General features: G+C 40.7%; 1 protein-coding gene across 6 annotated transcripts in view; it reads left to right on the forward strand.

Moving 5' to 3' along the window:
- The window catches only part of LOC118749786 (cysteine desulfurase, mitochondrial), a 47,889-nt gene that overhangs the window by 14,755 nt on the left and 11,939 nt on the right, over nt 1–21,195 (forward strand). For 3 of the 6 annotated variants that reach the window (XM_036484563.1, XM_036484562.1, XM_036484567.1), the window contains exons 3-6: nt 90–301; nt 368–576; nt 636–1,227; nt 18,448–18,702. In XM_036484563.1, the coding sequence (XP_036340456.1) occupies nt 90–301; nt 368–576; nt 636–1,227; nt 18,448–18,634 (1,200 nt within the window). In that variant the 3' untranslated portion in view covers nt 18,635–18,702. Of the gene's footprint in view, nt 1–89; nt 302–367; nt 577–635; nt 1,228–9,478; nt 11,153–18,447; nt 18,703–21,195 lie in introns of those variants that run through there. The other 3 variants (XR_004994285.1, XM_036484566.1, XM_036484564.1) reach the window with 3 other exon arrangements.

The raw sequence follows: 21,195 nt of genomic DNA on the forward strand, positions 1-21,195 counted from the left end.
CCTTTTACCATCGCATATATAGGAAAGTTTCCCCAATGATAACTTATTGTTGTAATACTTTTTTTTTAAATACGTAAACCAATTTTTAGGATCCTCGCGTATTAGATAGTATGTTGCCTTACCTGACGAATTACTATGGGAATCCACACTCACGTACTCATGCCTACGGTTGGGAATCTGAGAAAGCAGTCGAAAAGGCAAGAGAACAGGTTGCGCGGTTAATTAATGCAGAACCAAAAGAGATCATTTTCACATCGGGTGCTACAGAATCTAATAATATTGCCGTTAAGGGCGTTGCCAGGTTTTTATCTATATTTTGAGTATTATTACATCAACGTTCTAAATGTCCACTCCGATTATTTAAAAGATTTTACGCGAGTAAAAGAAAACATATAATTACAACGCAGACAGAACACAAATGCGTGCTGGACTCTTGCCGCGCTTTGGAAAATGAAGGATTCAAAGTTACTTACTTACCGGTTAAATCAAATGGTATCATTGATATGAAGCTATTGGAAGAATCTATAACACCATATACGTCGCTAGTTTCAATAATGACAGTAAACAATGAAATCGGTATGACTTACATTATATACCATACGATTTCCGGCTATACAAATGACTAATTTTTCCAGGCGTTAAACAGCCGGTGGCTGATATTGGTGCACTTTGCCGTTCACGGAAAGTATTTTTCCACACGGATGCTGCCCAGGCTGTAGGTAAAATTCTTATCGATGTGAATGCAATGAATATTGATTTGATGTCCATATCTGGACATAAGATTTATGGCCCAAAGGGCATTGGAGCACTTTATGTGCGTCGAAGGCCACGAGTTCGGCTTGAACCTATACAAAGCGGTGGAGGGCAAGAGCGTGGCCTACGTAGTGGAACTGTACCCGCACCGCTAGTTGTTGGATTTGGTTTTGCTTGCGATATAGCTTTAAAGGAAATGGATTACGATAAAAAATGGATAGATTTTCTTTCAAAACGATTATACGACCACATCACTAGCGCTTTGCCTCATGTCATCCGTAACGGTGATCCTGAGCAAACTTATAGCGGTTGTTTAAATTTGTCTTTTGCCTACGTTGAGGGCGAATCGTTATTGATGGCTTTGAAAGATGTTGCTCTGTCAAGTGGTTCAGCATGTACTTCAGCGTCATTGGAGCCTTCATATGTGTTGCGCGCAATCGGTACCGATGAAGACTTAGCACACAGTTCGATAAGGTGAGAAAAAATATGAATATGTATGTATACTAATATCTTCTTCTTTATTGGCTTTATAACCGCCTAAGCGATTTTGGCTGAGTCCACAATAACACGCCAGTTGTTTCTCTTCAGTGCCAACTGACGTCAGTTGGAAATGTCAAGAGAAGCCAAGTCCTTCTCCACCTGGTCTTTCAACGCAGAGGAGGCCTTCCTTTTCCTCAGTTACAGAGCTGAATAGTTTCTGTCCACTCAAATTACATGACCTAGCCAGTGTTGCTGCTGAATTTTAATTTGGTTCACTATGACTAAATCGTTATAAAGCTAATACAACTCATCATTAAATCGTCTGCTATATTGTCCACCGCCAACGCGCAAGGGCCCATAAATCTTTCGCAGAATCTTTCTCTCGAACCCTCGAAGAGCCGCTTTATCAGATGTTTTCATTGTCCATGCCTCCGTGCCATACACCAGCACGGGGATGATTAGTGACTTATACAGTGTAATTTTTGTACGACTAGAGAGGACTATACTTCTCAATTGTATACTCAGCCCAAAGTAGCACTTGTTGGCAAGAGTGATTCTCCGTTGGATTTCAAGGCTGACATTATTATTGGTGTTAAAGCTGGTTCCCAAATAAACGAAGCCGTCTACTTTTCCAAACTTATAACTGTGAATAGTGACGTAGGTACCAAGACGCTTTTGCTCTGACTTCTTGTGTGATGACAAGAGATATTTTATTTTGTCCTCGTTCACCACTAGACCCATTTGCTTTGCTTGTCTATCTAAATCCGAGAAGGCACAAAAGACATAGCCCTTGTTAATATCTACCGCCCTTTAAATGACGTACATATGTACTGTGTATAAAATTTAGTGTGTAATTTAGATACAGCATTTAAATTTTCCAAAAAGATTTGGGGGATGTTGCCGAAGCGGCAGACCTTGGCAAGATACATACATACATGTATGCATTAGAAATGTAAATCCCGGTATCCCGGGATTTTCGGGATTTCTAATTTGCACTGATGGCAATAATAGAAATTCCTTTTCTATATATATATTTCTATATTGCTATAACGGGTCAAAGGTCAGATCTTCGAAAAATTAAAAACTTAATATTTCAGAAAATTTTGAACTGATTTTTAAAAGATTCGTATCGTTGTAAAGGTGATTTAACCCCCTTTCTTGTGATATGCATATTTGTATACTCAGTATATAAAAATTTGAGAAAAAACGCATTTAAAGGAAAAAGTACCTTTTTTTTTGTATAAAAAAAAATATTTTAAACAATAAATTACTAACCGCTTTTTTAAACAAATCATATCGTTATAAAGGCGATTAAACCCCTTTCTTCTGATACGAATATTGGTATACTTCGTGAATAAAAATTTGAGAAAAAAACACTTAAAAGGAAAAAATACTAATTTTTTCTTATAAAAAAAAATTTTACAAAAAAATTACTAATTAGTAATACTGTTGAATACCTTATTTAAATAAACCAAATGAGTAGTAGTGTTTTAGAAGTCTAAGGCATATAAAAATATAAAAACCATGGTTTTTGATTTTTTACTTAACGGGTTATATATAAAAATAAAAGGAAATTTTATGTTTCATTTAAATAAAGTAAAGTATTGTATTACTAATTAGTAATTTTTTTGTTTAAAATATTTTTTTAAAACAAAAATCGGCATATTTTCCTTTTAAATGTTTTTCTCAAATTTTTTATACGAAGTATACAAATATGCATATCAGAAAAAAGAGGTATAATTTACAACGGTATCAATCGTTTAAAAATGAGTTGGTAAGTTTTTTGTTAAAAATATTTTTTTTATAAAAAAAACTTATTTTTTCCTGTAAATGTGGTTTTTCTCAGATTTTTATATACGAAGTATACAAATGTGCATATCAGAAGAAAGGGGGTTCAATCACCTTTACAACGATATAATTTTTTATAAATCAGTTCAAAATTGTTTGAAATATAAGGAATTTAATTTTTCGAAGACCTGAGCTTTGACCCCTTATAGCACCTGAAATATAAGTTTGCATACAAAAAGTTATATACATTTAAATAAGAGCAAAAGAAGGACTACGTCTATATTTTTAGGTTTTTAGTTATCTACATGCAATAATTAAATATAATTTTTTATCAAAGGTACTATTTCGCCCTTCGAAGGCCCATATAACTGGATTTCGGAGGCTAACTTCGAAAAACGGAGAAATCACTTTTTTACCTATGACCCAATCTCTTAAAAAAAATTGGTTTGGTCCAATACCCAGAAAAAATTTTGATATTGCCGTACAGTGTAACTAATATTTTTTATAAATGTTTAGCTCATTATACATACATACAATAACACTGTGCGATTGTAAATTTTACACACAAAAATCAATCAGCCCTATTCTTGCGTTTCGACTCGAATCGATTGGGTCGATTACACTATGCGACAGTCAAAATCGGGATGGGATGAAACCAACGGGAAATGTTATATCGGTCAAAAACAAGTTACACGTGTCCCGGCGTTGCGCTGGGTCACGTCTAGGAATCGAGATATATATATAACTATCATATAGGGGAAAGTGTCACCTTTGGTGGTCTTTTTTTGACATAACTCGAGAACCACTAGTCCGATTTTGCTCAAACAAATTTAAAAAAATTAAAAATTACAATTCCTTTAATCTGTTCATATAACGTTTTTCTATATAATCAACAGTTTTGCCGGTAAAAATAAATGTATGAAGAAAAAAAATATTTTTTGCCTAAAATATTAAATTTTTTTAAAATTGTTGATTATATAGAAAAACCTTATATGAACAGATTAAAGGAATTGTAATTTTCAATTTTTTTAAATTTGTTTGAGCAAAATCGGACTAGTGGTTCTCGAGTTATGTCAAAAAAAGACCACCAAAGGTGACAATTTCCCCTATATGATAGTTATATATATATCTCGATTCCTACGAAAAGCGAAACGCCGGGACACGTATAACTTCTTTTTTACCGATATAACTTTCCCCGGTAGTTTTAACCCTTCCCGATCACTGACCCCTACCATTTGTCTCAGTGTTATTGATAGCAATCGAACTTCAGTTGCGTTGCTAGTTGCCAAAACGATAGCCCTGTTCGCATTCCCACGACAGCCGGTTCTACGTACCGGAATGACTCGGGTTTTACCCGACCAAGGGCTGTTGTTTCGGCGATCTAACCCCGTCTAGATCGGCGATACCCACCAATCATTATTCGTCCATGGAGCAATACCTTGCAGCCGGATTGCTCCGCATCCTTCTTCTCCGGGCGGGCGTAGAGCCCAACCTCGGACCAGAAATTTACTTCTGCTGTGTTTGCCAGAATCGACTCCACCTGAACTCCACTTCGGTTAGGTGCAACTCCTGCAACGGATGGAGTCACCTAAGAACCTGTTCTGGCCTTAGGTCTCACCGGGAGTGGACCACAAACTTTGTGGCGCCCTGTTGCTCAAGCCAAATGGCACAATCAGCCTCCACGGCTACCCACTCGCGTAATGCACGGGTGCGGCCTAGCACCCGAAGAGCCTGCACGGCCCCCAGAAGCTCTCCTGAGCAACAGCAAACCTCCCAACACACCCCACCCACACAACCTACCGGCCGGTCCCACTCGCGAGCGCGAGCCAACCAGCAGCTACTGGTTGCCAACACCATATGCTCCGTGTGCCAGAACAGAATATACCGGAATGTGACTTCAGTCAAATGCAACACATGCCTTGGCTGGTGCCACTTCCGGCTATGCTCTGGTCTACGCACCACTCGCGATTGGACTACCAACTACAGTGCCCCTTGCTGTAGTGCACCGCCGGCGCAGACAACAACGCCCACATCGCAGCCACCTACCATCAGGCTGCAACAGCAACTGCGTCAGGCGCAACATGCCCAAGGTAGGCCCCACACTTCCCTCACTCCCCGTATCGCGACCAGCCTCCCAAGGCATACGAACGTACTCCAACTCAACTGCAACGGACTCCAGAGCAAGATTGAGGAGATAGCAGTCTTCATGGGTCGGCACGGCATATTGATAGCTGCGGTCCAAGAAACGAAGTTGCACAGCAACTCAACTTTGTTGGGTTGCGCAGCCTACAATGTGCTCCGTAAAGATCGCGAGCGAGATAATGGTGGAGGATTAGCGTTCATTCTACACCACACAGTGCAGTATCGGCTAATCGAAGAAGACATCGACCCAAGGGACACTACCCTAGAATGTCAGGGCATAGCTGTCCAGTCAGGCGATGTCGAGCTCGAAATATTTAACGTGTACATACCCCCTGTCACCTGCTGCCCGGCTGGATATCTCCCTGACATAGGTGCGCTACTCAGAGGCGAAAACCGATTGGTAGTAGGTGACTTCAATGCGCACCACGATCTTTGGCAGTCAAGCCTGGCCAATGATCGGAGGGGAAACATTTTGGCTGAGCAGATAGACGATTCGTCATCCTGCACCATGAACGACGACGCCCCCACCTGGATTGTGGGCAGCTGCAGCAGCTCGCCAGACCTAACAATTGCTAGCGCTGGTCTGATAAATAGCGTATCATGGCGACCTATGCTAACGTTAGCATCAGACCACCGACTTTGCTCCCGCGGATCACCGAACCTACACCAACTTCAACAAAGCTGATTGGAACGGCTTCGCGGAAGTTATCGAGAGCAGCTTCGCCGCCCTCCCCACACCCACAGACGTACATGCTGGCGAACGCCAGTTCCGCAGGGTAATCACTGCCGCAGCAGCTCGCTTCATACCGTCCGGACGTATCGCGGAAGTCCGCCCAAATTTCCCGGCTGAAGCAGCTGTACTAGCAAATGAGCGTGACCACCTACGCCAGGTCGACCCCGGGGACCCTCGCTTGAAGGACCTTAATTTGGAGATTCGGCAACTGGTAAATCAACATAAGCGGAAAAAGTGGGAAGAGCACTTGAAGGCCTGTAACTTCACCTCTGATGTGAGTAAGCTCTGGTCAACCGTGAGGTCCTTGTACAAACCGACGAAGCGTGATAACAGAGTGGAAATCTCATTCGAAGGTCACGCTTCTTCGAGTGACCAGGAGGCTGCACAAACTGCCCAAAAACAGTGCACCACTTGCCTTCACCAGCGGTGAAGTGAAGGGGGTCATCGGGAAGGCGAAAGCCTCCAAAGCCATTGGACTCGACGGAATCTGTATGCTGATGTTGAAACATTTGGGGCCTGTGGGAGTAGCATACCTCACGGAGGTCCTCAATTTGTCTATGACCACTCTCATCATTCCTGATGTGTGGAAATCAGGGAGAGTGGTCTTACTGCTGAAACCGGGGAAGCCCGCCAACAGAGGAGACTCTTATCGCCCGATAACGCTCCTTTCCCCGGTCGCGAAGACACTTGAGGCCCTGCTGCTCCCATACTTCACCTGCCACCTAACCCCAGCTAAACAACAGCATGGCTTCCGTAAAGTGCACAGCACAACTACAGCACTTAACGCCATAAACACCCAGATAACTCGTGGCCTAAATCGTAACCGCCCCTGTGAGAGAACTGTCCTAGTAGCGTTGGACTTGTCAAAGGCGTTTGACACCGTCTGCCATTCCACGCTGCTAGAAGACATTGAGACCTCCTCTCTCCCACAGGGACTGAAGCGATGGTCGGCGAATTATATGAGTGGTCGACAATCATCAGTTATCTTCAGAGATCAAACCTCGAAACCAAGAAGAATAAAACAAGGGGTTCCACAAGGTGGTGTTCTCTCCCCCTTACTTTTTAACTTCTACATCTCGAAACTCCCCCAGCCTCCTGAAGGAGTTTCCCTGATCTCGTACGCTGATGATTGTTCGATTTGGCGTCTGGGAATGGAATTGATGACCTCTGCTCAAAAGTAAACGGCTATCTCTCCAGCCTTTCTCGCTTCTTCACTGCAAGGAGCCTAACCCTCTCCCCAACGAAATCAACGGCGACCCTCTTCACCACCTGGACGAAGGAGGTCAGGCTAGAATTAGGCATTCACATCGACGGCACACCTATACCGACGGTGAACAACCCAAAAATTTTAGGGGTTACCTTTGATAGCCTGCTCTCCTTCTCCGCGCACACAACCGCAGTTGTCAACAAAGTACAGAGCCGCAACAAGGTCCTCTAGTCGCTCGCCGGCAGCACTTGGGCAAAGACAAAGAAACGTTGCTGGCAACATACAAGGCAATTGGCCGGCCGGTTCTAAATTATGCAGCGCCAGTTTGGTCGCCGGGGACTAGTTGGACGCAGTGGACGAAGCTACAGACTTGTCAGAACGCCGCACTCCGGACAGCGACTGGGTGCCTTCTGATGACGCCTGAGCACCACCTACACAGCGAGGCCCAAGTGCTCCCCGTAAGGGAACACAACAAAATGCTCTGTAAGCAGTTTCTGGTGGGGTGTCACAGAAGCGAACACCCCAACAGACCACTGCTGGAGGAGGAGCCTCCGCCCAGGCACGTCAGGGGGGCACCTATTCGTGTACAAGGACGCAGTCCAGACCCACACAGACCAACCACTGGACCCAATGACGTACAGACAAGCGATTAACGACATTCATAGGGAGTCAGTCTCCACCTACCTCGACTCCCGGCCTAAGAATGTCGTTATCGGAGCCCAATCACCACCTGTGGAAGAGACGGAGCTTCAACTACCTAGAGAGACCCGCGTTACCCTGGCTCAGTTACGGTCTGGATATTGTAGCCGCCTAAACAGCTACGTGTCCAGACTCGACCCAAACATCCCAAATGAGTGCCCGGCATGTGGAGACTCCCCCCACGACACCAACCACCTCTTCACATGCCAAATCAATCCGACTCAACTAACACCCCTCTCCCTTTGGTCCGACCCCATCGAAACAGCTCGTTTCCTGGGCCTACCGTTAGTTGAGCTTGACGATAATGATTAAAAGTTGACCCGAAACAGGCGGGGCTTAGTAGTGCCGCTACAACAACAACAACATAGCCCTGTTCGCGTTCGCACTATCCAGTAAATCCAGTACTAATTTTACTGATTTTTTACTGGATGTCGTTTTCGTACGCATAAACTTGCAAGGAACTAGCAAAAGAGGGGAAATTGAGAGAGCAAAAATGACAGCTGAACTTGCAAGTTTTACTGGATTTTTACTAGCAACTATTTGCTAGAAAAACAGCTTCTCATAAAAATACAATCGCCGTTCGGAGTCGGCGTAAAACTGTAGGTCCCTTCGCCTTGTGTGACAATATCAAGGCGTACGCCACAAGTCGGAGGAGAAGCTCGGCCAAACACTAACATATGTGTAAGCGCCAATCTATTATTATTATTATTATTTGCTAGTAAGAAAAACAGCTGATGGCATGATGCTTAATGTTATTCACATTGTTTGTGGTGCCTTTAGAGTTGCAATTGACAAAGTAAACCTATTTAAATTTATAATAAGATGGAAAATACTAGTTTTCTAAGAAAATTGCATCGGAAAATAAATTAATCAGCTGTTCCTAAAACTAGAAACTTCTTGCTGGTTTTGCGTTTTCGTACTTTCTTGCATATTTCACTCATTGGGAGTAAATATTGGCTTACTCTCCGAAATTTGGTTACTGGCAAGTTACTGGATATTTTTGGCTGCAGAATACGAAAACACAACTGATTTGTGGTTGCTGGGAATGTTTATGGAGCGTATTTAGAAGCGAAAATTGAAAAGTGTGTCATATATTTTACTTTTTAATGATTTCAACGATATTAACATTCTGCAATGCTTTTACAGAATATGGTGAAAATAACAAAACAATAACTTGAAATTTTAGTTCCGGTGGAGTACGCCCTTTTGGCGAAACAAAAGCGAACACAGTGTAACATTGTATAAAATAATTTCATTTAGATAATTTTCGGAGTCGGTAATGCAACCCTGTTCCTACTAGTCTAACCCTTAACGGCGCCGTGTTGCAGATCTGCAACATACTCAAGATTCTCCCGCTAAAATAGTACCAAATTTAATATTGACGCCAAGCGCATTGTTGCATATCAGTAACAAAGCGAACAGCCCATTTCTAACAGTACTTAGCAAAACCAGTCAGATTTTTGTTCTCAGTTCTTATTGAAAGGTGATTTTTTGTTGTGAGAAAAGCTCCTGGCAAACATACGGTTTTGCATTTTAGTATTTAAAAAAAGTGACAAGATTGGCCATAAGCAATAATAACTTGCGGAAGGTAAGACATTATTTGGCTGAAAAACGAACTGTTTATGTGCGTAATTTGTTGTGTGATATATGTAGCGTTAAATTTTGATTTGTTGCAGATCTGCGCTTATCACATCGATTAGCAACTGAAAATGGCGTCCCTTACAGACGTTGAAATAGAACGAATTTTAGAGGATCTGGGTTGCGAAAGTGAGAATGGAATGGATTTTTCAGACGACGACGATGTTATTCCTCCAGAAATAAGTGCACTTCCGTTGTCAGTTGAAGAAGAATTTAGTGGTAATGGTAATGATATCTCTGTTATAACGGGCATCAGCTCAACAGCAAAGGGCGGTACCAAGAAATGTAAACCTGAGAAAGTAAATATTAGCTACAGAAATTAGTAGTTAGTTTTTTAAGAATTTGGGTTCTATTTTTTGCAGCTGAGTGTGAAATGGAAGACCAAAGCTCTTAATTTAAGTTCCGAGCAAATTTATTTCCGTGGCAGTACAAACTTGTCGAATGACATTTTGGGACTGGATACACCTTTCCAAGTGTTCCAATAACTGTTCCCAGATGAAATAGTGGACTACATTAGAGATCAGTCTAACATATACAGCACAGAAAAAATTTAAATAAGCCCTTAAACACTACAAATATCGAAATAAGGCAATTTATTGGTATTCTCTACTACATGTCCATCGTAGAAATGCCGAATGCCGGTATGTATTGGTCAGAGAAGTTCGGCTACGCTCCTGTAAAAGAGATTTTGTCTCAAAAAATATTTGCACAAAATCGCCAAATGTTACACCTGAACGAAAACAGCAATATGTTAAATAAGGATCACCTTGATTTTGACCGATTATTCAAAATAACGCCACTGTTAGACATGCTGAACTCAAGTTTTGGAAAAATTCCGTTAGAGGCGCAGTTATCAATTGACAAGCAAATATGTTCTACAAAGGCACGTCACCACCTGAAGTAGTACCTTCCCGATAAACCGCATAAGTGGGGCTATAAATTATTCGTCATGTCTGGTGTGAGTGGCTTTGTCACAAATTTGAGGTATACAGTGGCCAAGAAAATATTGTCGCTGACGATGAACCCGACCTAGGTGCGTCTGTCAATGTGGTTGTTCGACTTTCAAGAAGTGTGCCTTCCAATGAGAACTACCGCATTTTCTTTAATACTTACTACACGTCCTTGCCGTTGACTGAATACTTGGCAAAACGAGGAATACTGAGCTTGGGAAACATTAGAAGAAATCGCATACCCAATTGCAAGTTACCGGAGGAAAAGATTTCCAAGAAAGAGTACCGCGGGACATCTGTCGAACAGGTGGGTGACATCAATGGAACGGACATCTCCGTTGTTTCATAGAGGGACAACAAAGTGGCCACATTAGCATCCAACTTCGCGGGAAAAGTCGCAGTATCTTCGGTGCATAGATATGATAAATCCAAGAAAAACAGAAAAGCAGGGAACGCTAAAAAGGAAAAGTACCCTACAAAGCCAAATAGAAGAAAAAAAGAAAAAAGGTCCTTGTCAATACATTCCGCCGAAAGATGTTCGGCAAGATCAGCTAGGACATTGGCCTGCTTGGGCAGAAAAAAGAATAAGGTGCAAGCTACCAAACTGCAAAGGATACACGCAAACAATTTGCGAAAAATGTGGCGTGGGCTTATGCTATAACAAAAGTAACAATTGCTTCAAGCAATTTCATATTCATTGAATTTTCTGAAATAAAGCGCAATGTTGCATATCTGCAACATACTTATTTTATTGAATAAAATATAAAAAAAAATCAAATTAAATTTTTGTTATCATTTCCTTTCTATAAATAGTATTTAAAATCGTTTGAAACAGGTTTTTCAAAAAAAAAAAAGAACTTGCGCCGTAAAGGGCTAAGTAAATTATGTAATGCAACCCTGTAAAGAAAATGAATAAAGAGAAAAAGAGGAAGATGGCGGGCACTTCCTTTTGGGCGAAATAAAGAGACGCGAAATTGAATCCGCGGTAATCCGCCTGCTAACAACCAAATCAACAAGGCATTTACAGCTCAGGTATTGGGATATTACCCCGATCATCGAATATCATCAATAGTTGCCAATAATCATGGAAAATGGCCAACCCACGTGAGGATATAACTAAGGCCTTACAACAAGCTGGTGTGGCGTTCCCACCCTCAGCCACGACACAACAGCTACGTAAAATTCTCGTGGGTGATAATAGGAACACCACTACCCTTGCCGATACCGTTGATGCCGCATTTACTGCCTCAACCAACACCGCCGGCACCATCGCCGACATTGCCGTCACCGCTGCCACCAACGCTGCCATCACTACCGCCTACACCACCGCCATCACTACCGCCTACACCGCTGCCTTCACTACCGCCGCTGCCGCCACCGCTGATTCCGCCGCCACCACCACCGCTAATACCGCCTATTCCACTGCCGATACCGCCATCTCTATCGCCAATAACACTGCGGCTCTGGTATCAGAGAATGCCTCCGAAATAGCCAGGTCCGTACTCACTGAACTAGACGCAGAAGTGACGGCCCTTAGGAAGCGCTTGGAAATACTGACGCTACGCAGACAGAAGAACTGGAGCGCCCTCCTAATAGTAGACGACAAGGTCGCCCGGAATTCGGCGATATTGAGCAGGCTCTGCCTAAATTTAATGGCGACGACGTAACCTGTCCCGTTCACCATTTTCTGCGCGATTTTGAGGAAATAATGGAGTCCTCAGGTGCTGACGACAATTTTCGCTTGCTCTGACAGGTCTCTAACAGGTACAGCGCGGGTATTTTTATCGACCACGGGCGCCTTAAATTACCTGGCGCTAAAAACGGCGCCATCAGGCGAATTCGACGTGGGAATTACAAGGCAAGAAGTAAACAAAATGCTGTCGCAGCGCCGCTGGAAGAGGAAAGAGGAGACGCTCCACTGCTACACGCTAACGATGCAGGCCATTGCGAAGCGTGCCAATATCGCCGATACGGAGTTGATAGACTTCATAATAGACGGCATCGGGAACACTACCCCGCATGCCCACATCCTGATCACGGCACGAAGCGTAGAGGAATTAAAAACCCTTAACCAGCGGCAGATAACGGCGCCAAAACAAACCGACGATACGAAGCTGAAGCGTTTCAACTGCTCCCGGAACGGGCACATAAAACCAAAATGCCCGTTCCCACTAAGACCGGATGGTTCCTACTTCATGTACTGGAAGATGGGCCACGACCATCGCTCATGCCCAAATCCAGCAAAACTGAAAAGGCGCGAAGTAGCCACTGTTGCCGAGGATGAAGACGACCAACTAGGTGCAATCGGCGCTTTTAACTCTGTGAGTATAGCTTTTAAGACACTTGCGGTTCCAATTACTTATAAGGTACCCTCTCTTTTCGATACTGGCAGTCCGATTAGCTTTGTAAAGGCATCACTGGTCCCAAACCAACTAGGGAAAAAAACATATGGTTAATAAAGGCCCCAGTTATAAAGGCATCGGTGATACACTTGACGACTGACGTACCTTTCCATTGCGCGCCCCGACGACTTTCTTACGCTGAGAGAAACCAAGTACAAACTATCATTAACGAACTCTGCCGAGATGGAATAATGGGGCCGAGCGATTCACCTCATGCGTCAGCAATAGTGCTGGTTAAAAAGAAGAACGGAAAGGTCCGAATGTGTGTAGATTACCGAGCATTAAACATATTGACTGTTAGGGATAATTACCCTCTGCCGCTAATCGATGACTGCATAGAATATCTGGAAAACAAACGTTTCTTTTCCGTATTAGACTTAAAAAGTGGTTTTCACCAAGTTCAGATGGCACCTGAATCAATTCCCCTTACCGCCTTCGTGACCCCTAATGGTCAATATGAATATTTGAAGATGCCGTTCGGACTGAAGAACGCTCCCGCTGTATTTCAGCGTTTCATTAACAACATCTTCCGGGAAATGATCGATAGCAGAAAAGTCATCATTTACATGGATGACATCATCGTTGCGACCGAAAATTTTGATGAACACAAAGACCTGCTAAAATTAGTATTAGAGAGACTTACCTTTAGAGCTTTGGAACTTAACTTAGATAAATGCAGGTTTGGGTATGATGAAATCAATTATTTAGGATATGTGGTGTCACATTCAGGTATATTACCCATAGCATACAAAATTTCCCGATTCCACCGAATGCAAAGCAACTACAATCCTGCCTTGGCATGTTCTCATATTTCCGCAGATTTGTACCGTCCTTTTCGCAAATTGCAAAACCATTACAAAACTTGCTTAAAAGAAACTCACCATTTGACTGACGAGAAATGCCTTGATGCATTCACCGAACTTAAGTCCCGCCTTGTTAAAAGCCCCGTGCTGGCTATATTCAACCCACTTCGGGAGACGGAACTCCATTGTGACGCCAGTAGTGTAGTTTTCGGTGCAGTATTGCTGCAACGCCAAGACGATAGTAAGTTCCACCCCGTCTCGTACTTCTCCAAAACTGCCTCAAGTGCCGAGTCGAAATATCATAGTTTTGAACTGGAGGCATTGTCCATTATATATGCACTTAGGAGGTTTAGGACATATCTAGAAGGCATACGCTTCACCATAATAACCGACTGTAACTCATTGACGATGACACTCGAAAGAAAACAACTGAACCCCCGGATAGCTAGGTGGGCTCTTGAGCTCGAAAATTATAATTATAAAATAAAACATAGAAAAGGTGCTTCAATGGGTCATGTTGATGCCCTCAGTAGGAGGCAGATATCGCTAATTGTAAACACGGATGACGTGGAGTTCCAAGTACAGGTTGCCCAGAGCGGGATAAAAATATTATCTTGGTAAACGGATTGATATACAAGAAGAAGAATGACGGTAAGATAGCTCTGTATGTACCCAACGAAATGGAGCACAACGTGATACAGGTAATTCACGAGAGGATGGGTCACTTATCAGTGGAGAAGACCCTTAGTAAGCTGAAGCTATATACTGGTTTCCAAACATGCGACCGAAAGTAGAAAAGTACGTTAGGAATTGCCTGAAGTGCATAATGTACGCCACTCCGCCTCATGCAGAAGAAAGAACTCTTCACGTTATCCCAAAAACCCCTTTGCCGTTTGACACTATCCACGTAGATCACTTTGGACCACTGCCGTCAATTAGGTGAAAGCGTAAGCATATTTTAGTTGTTGTTGACGCATTCACTAAATATTTCAAGCTTTGTCCAGCTAATTCAACTAGTACTCGAGAAGTCACGGCGGCCCTCGACAAGTATTTTAGCGCTATTATAGTAGGCCGAGACGAATCATCAGCGATAGAGGCACTTGTTTCACTTCTCTCAGAGTTAAGTTCATTTTTATTGAGACGAAATGTAGGGCATGTGAAGGTTGCCGTGGCATCCCCACAAGCCAATGGACAGGTGGAGAGAGTGAATAGGATACTAAAATCCATGTTGGGGAAGTTGACGGACCCTATTAACCATGATGACTGGGTTAAAAAATTACTTGAAGTCGAATACGCTATTAATAATTCGGTGCACAGTACTTGCCGTGATACCCCGAGCCGACGAGGGGTGATATTTAACGAATTTACGGAATACTTCCAGGAAAAACTATGCCCGGACGAAGGACGAGACTTGGACCGCCTACGTAAGGACGCATCCGACTCGATCACTGCAAGACAAGAGTACGATTCCGCGCGAAGAGTAACCGCCAAAGTAAGGCATATGACGTAGGAGACTTTGTAGTCGTGAGAAATGTCGACACTTCTACAGGAAGTAACAAAAAATTCGTGCCTCAATACAAGGGACCGTACGTATTGCATAAGGTTCTAGGGAATGATAGGTACGTCGTCCGCGACATAAATAATTGCCAGCTTACGCAACTTCCCTATGACGGTATGATCGAGGCCCATCGAATGAGAACGTGGCGGCAGCTACCGGAAGTGTGCGTTGAGAATACAGATCAGGACCCATTAGCGATTAGTTGAGTGATTTTATTCTGATCGAGGCCGATCATGTGTCAGGTTTGGCCGAGTTGTAACATTGTATAAAATAATTTCATTTAGTTAATTTTCGGAGTCGGTAATGCAACCCTGTTCCTACTGGTCTAAGTAAATTATGTAATGCAACCCTGTAAAGAAAATTAATAAAGAGAAAAGGAGGAAGATGGCGGGCACTTCCTTTTGGGCGAAATAAAAAGAAACACGTATTTTATTAACGCGAAATTGAATCCGCGGTAATCCGCCTGCTAACTACCAAATCAACAAAGAATTTACAACAGATTGCAAATATTTTCCTTTATCAACTGAAGCACCTCTTTTAAAACTACCGACACACCAGGTCTTCCAAATTGAAGTCTTTGCGGTGCCACTTCCTTCTGCGAAAAAATCGAAGAGGTGCGCAAGCTTTTATGAGCGGAGGTATTGAAGTTGAACGAAGTGGTTCATTTGTTTATTAACCAATTATATTACAGTTTTATTTGGAAGTCCTCAATTTGCTTTGAAAATGAACACAAAACGATAATAAAAGAAAAACTTTGAAAGCATTAACTTTTGCTTACAGTGCACGCGGTAGCTCTAGAGCACAGCTGGGCAGTGTCTGTCCGGGGGGCGACTGCGTGGCGAATTCGCGTATACATGCTCTGCTTGGGAAGACAGCGAAAGCTTCACACGACTTGTTCGCACGCACACAGTGACATCAATTGCACGCACACTACAAAAATGCTCTGCCGAAGCTGCCCACCTCTGCTCTAGAGGATTGGAATTATCCTTTAAATATCGCCTGATTGAGGCCGCGTTCATGCGCTTCTTTTCCTCTTAAACAAATAATTGTGATGAACTTAGCTTTATTGCTGTCTTTTTTTTAAGACTCTTTATTTAAATAATTTATGGCTCGGCCGTCAGCTGGCAACGCAACTGGAAAGAAAATTTGTATTACGAATGGCAACTAACGTTAGTTGCTGTATCGATAATCGCGATTTGACAGTTCGACCACCAGCAAGTGGCTGTAAACAAGCTGTGCGAGTAAAATTAAATTATTAAAATAAAGAGTTTTAAAGAAAAGACAGCAATAAAGCTAAATTCATCACAATTATTTGTTTAAGAGGAAGAGAAGTGCATGAACGCGGCCTCAATCAGGCGACTCTTAAAGAATAATTCCAATCCTCTAGAGTAGCAATGGGCATAATGTGCACATACGGGCAAAATGCCCAAACGTGCAAACCACGGCAAATGTGCAAACCGTTGGGTAGGTGAGGTGAGGTAATTATGCCCGGGAAGGGGGGGGGGGGGGGGGGAACATAAAATTTTGCGCGAATTGCATCTGTATGTGTGATCGGAATGAGAGAACAAGTATAAGGGAGTACTCACGAATGTGAGACCCCATGGCTGCTAACTTTCCTAAAAGCACCAAAACTTGGGACAAATCAAAACATCAAAAAATTATTTTCAGTCAAATTTAATATGCATCAATATGCACATATTTATGTACAAAGATTTCCGCATCCAAAATAAAATGCACTAAATAAGCACTGAACATGGCGGGAAAGGTATTCTAATAGTATTATATAGTTGTCGAATATTTTTAGGTATCTTCGGCTCAACTAACGTGAAAAAAGCTGCATGATGTGATGATGATAAATTTTAATTCGACATTCGTATGACCAATTTTTATACTTTATTTGATGCCACAAAATCCCAATACTGATTATAAAACCATATAACGAAGTTCCAATTTTGTTTTTGTTAAAAAACTGATGGTTTTTTATAAACATATGATCTCTAATTTTATCAAATAAAGTTTAACTCCTAAATTACAAAAGAAACTTCTTTTCATAAGATTTTACAGAATTTAAATGATTTAGCAGGATTCTAGCGATTTTTGTTTATCAGTTTGGCGGGACGGCAGAAACAGAAATGGCAACACTGGTGGTGAGTACCGACTTACTTGCGCTCATATTAGCGTTCAGTTGGTCGCAAATTTTCAAAGGGAGGGGTTGTTCTTGCGCAGATAATTTTTCGTTAGAAATTTGCTTGGAAAAAAAGGACAATCATGCGCAAAACAAACTTTTTATATGACGGTTTTCTACCGAAAAAATTTGCAATCAGTGTTCGCTTTTGTTTCGCAAAAAGCGCGTACTCAACGGGAGTAAAAATTTCAAGTTATTGTTTTGTTATTTTCACCATATTCTGTAAAAGCAAACTTCATTGCAAAATGTTAATATCGTTCAAATTATTAAAAAGTAAAATATATGACAAACTTTTAAATTTTTGCTCCTAAAAACACTCCAAAAACCAACGAATGTAGTTGCCTGTATACACACTTTGTAGCAACTGCAGCTGTCAGTTAAAAGTTGCCAGTTGCCATCTGTAATATCGTTTTGGCAACTAGCAACGCAACTGAATCTCGCTTGCTATCGATAATCGACCCATTGATTTTACTCGCACAGCTTGTTTACAGCCGCTTGCTGGTTGTTGACCTGTCAAATTTCTATTATCGATAACTCTACAGCAACTGACGAAGGTTGCGATTCGTAATACAAATTTTATTTCCAGTTGCGTTGCCAGCTAGCAATCGAACCGTGGTTGCGTTGCTATCCGTAATCGACCCAGAAATTTTCTCCGTTTGGCAACTTTGGTATTCTGCGTTCCGTTTCGTTTCGATCAATCTTAAAAATTTACGATTATACCTATTCTACATTTCGGTCGTAGTTACGTCTTTCTAAGCTGAAAATTTGTTGACGGAGAACGTTTCGATTGTTATTTTCGTGGGATTAAATATTAAAATTTTATAAAAAACTTAAGTAAAATATACTGTGTATGATTGTAAAAGACACCATAAATGAATTTTCTCCAATTCTGTGTTTTCGCGAGCAGCAATACGGGCAATACGAAAAATTGGCTCAAATAATGGCAACCAAAAGGGATATTGCGCGGGGTTTTCAAAGAGGAAGTCCAGGCGTTTTTGTTTTCATTGTCTATAAATAAGACTGCGAAATGCACTGAATACAATTTATTCTTTTTATATAACATTAATAGATTTATGAGATGTTTTTATTATTTTACTCGTTTTTACTAGCTTTTTAAAAAGAGGTGCGTATGTTGTCTCGAATACGATTTGCTATGGAAGGATAAGCTTTATTCTTCCCATCCTGGCGGCTTTCAAAATCGAATTCATTTGCGTTAAAATCTTCTACTCTGTACTAAATGCAAATGTTGTGGAGTGCTCAAACGACGTTTATAATTTCACTGGCTTTGAGCGGTGAGTAATGCAGTTCAAGATGAATTTCTTATAATTCTTCACTCATCTGAAAAGGATCAAACATGTCCCTAAATTTCCCTTTAAAGTTTCGCATCAGCAATCTGGGACTCGTTCTGCTCTTCAAGCAATCGAATTATGTATGTTTCCACTTAAATTAAGAACAAACAAAAATTTTATTTTTAAATTAAAATGAGTTAGATATATTTAGTTATTGTAAAATATTTACAAATTTTAACTTCATAAGCTGTTATAGTTTGGTGGCAATTATTTCTTTTGTTTTGTTTCGAATTCACACATAACTAGGCAACCAGCTTATTTCGAGGATGTGTTCGCTCTTCCTCTTCCTTTTCTTCTTTCGATTCGATCGTAACTTAGAATACCAAATTACGATTGTAGCGGAGCGGAATGCGGGAACGTAATCCAAATGTAGAATAGGGCTGAATATATTCGCGAAACCATGGACCAAATATAGTAAAATTTCGTTTTTAGTTCTTCACTCTGACCTCATGGGTATCAAATTAAAGAGGAAATTCTGTAGAATTTAAACAGATTCAATTTTTTGGAGTATTAGGACTGGTAAGTATTGAAAATGTCCATTAAAATTTTATCCTTGAAATTCCGTAATATTTGTTGCTGAAAAAATTATATGTTAAGGACTTATGTAAACTCCATAACATCCTCGAATTTCGTCCTTTTAACTTTATCATCTTAAAAAATGACGTATTCGTCCTTGTGAATCCAAATAATTTTAATTTTTTTAACTTCTAAAGAAATTTCCTTTTTTATTTGGTACCCATATTTTTAATCTACATTGCATTGAATTTTTTAAATAACAAAGTCCTTTAAAATAAATCCTGACGTAAGAGAGAAAAAATAAAAGCGCACCTTTAAATAAATAAGCCATTTTTAAGCAAAAAACAAAACCGACTTCAATTCTCATATAAGAATTTAAGATTATCGTTAATTTCTTCATGATCGATTATTATTTACTAGCAGACTCGGCGAACTTCGACCCACCAAAAAAAAATTTTTTTTATTGAAACATTTGGTCCAACGTTTTCACCAACAATTCACGTTCACGTTTGGTTTGGTGGTCGGCAGAAGGCATATCCTCCATTGCTGTCTTAGATAACCTAACGAAAGCATTATGTCCGTGAAGAATTTCTTGCGACAACAATGATCCGGTTAGTTGGTGGCAATTTCAATATGGGGGAGCATCATTGGTTCATAGAAATCCAATATATATAGACTTATTTCAGACTAAATTCCTTAAATATCTTACAATTGTATTTGTAGGCGTTCATCAATAAGATAGGTCCACAAAAAAAATCGATGAAAGGTTCTTTTGACCAAACCTAGTCTGTTATATGCTTTTGGGGTCGCTGAACACGAATCTGAAGTCCGTTTTGTTCCATCACGTCTGCATTTTTTCTAATCTCAAAAAACTTGTCGAATTTTACGGGACAGAGAAAATCCGAGGTGTTTTTTGAGGTTAGGAACAAATCTAGACGTGATGGAGCAAAACGGACTTCAGATACGTGTTCAGCGACCCGGCGGGTCTGCTAGTGCTATTTATAAACAAAATTTCGCGAAAATCTGAACTGCTGTTCGCGAGATTATTATTGTTTATTATTATTATTGATGTGGTGAAATTGCTTGTTGGTGGTAGCGGGAAATATAAAAAATGGTGAGCAACAAAACAAAACGTCAGCATATAGAGAAATCAGAGAGCATACTTTTTGATCTTAGCTTTGCTAGATTACACTGATCACAAATTTTAGTTTGGTTTTTGTTCTCCAGACGCCACTATCCAATTTCTATGTAGAATTGCTCGGTGATTCCGAAAATCGAGATATTTTTTGTTCTATGGATACGTTTTCGAGATATTTGCAATTTACCGTTATTCAGCTTAAAACAAAAAGTGATTCCACTTAATCGCGTATATCTGACAAACCAATTTAACAATCTTAAAAGGAGATACGTCCAATCAAAGCTAATATAATACTTCATAAACCATATATACATCACTTTCCGATAGGACTAATAGTTTCTGACAAATTAATTAATCATTCCAGTTTTTTTATATTTATTAATGAAAAAATAAAAATATTAAACTTTAACAGAAGAAAAATTAAAAAAATAACAGGTTCTGTGCCAAGTTTTTGCATTTGTACTAAAGCCTGTTCTGTTACAAAAAAAAAATCAAGTTACTGATGAAGAAAATCGATTGATAAATAAGAAATAATGAGTAGTCAAATGAAAATGCGCAAAGATTTTTTGTATGAAATACGAGCAGAAAAGCATGAAACGTAGGTGTACGTGGCGTATGAGTAACTTTCTTTCCTGGTCATTTTTCATACGAAAAATCTATGCGTATTTTCATTTGACCACTCATTATTTCTTATTTATCCATCGAGTTTCTTCATTAGTAATTTGATTTTTTTTTTTGCAACAGAACAGGCTTCAGCATAAATGCAAAAATTTTGCACAGAACCTGTTATTTTTTAAATTTTTCTTCTGTTAAAGTATGATTTGTTTAATTTTTTCATTAAAAAATATAAAAAG

This window comes from Rhagoletis pomonella, unplaced genomic scaffold (assembly GCF_013731165.1).
Source record: "Rhagoletis pomonella isolate Grant_MI unplaced genomic scaffold, Rhpom_1.0 Rhpom_scaffold_00048, whole genome shotgun sequence".
NCBI classification, from domain to species: Eukaryota; Metazoa; Arthropoda; class Insecta; order Diptera; family Tephritidae; genus Rhagoletis; species Rhagoletis pomonella.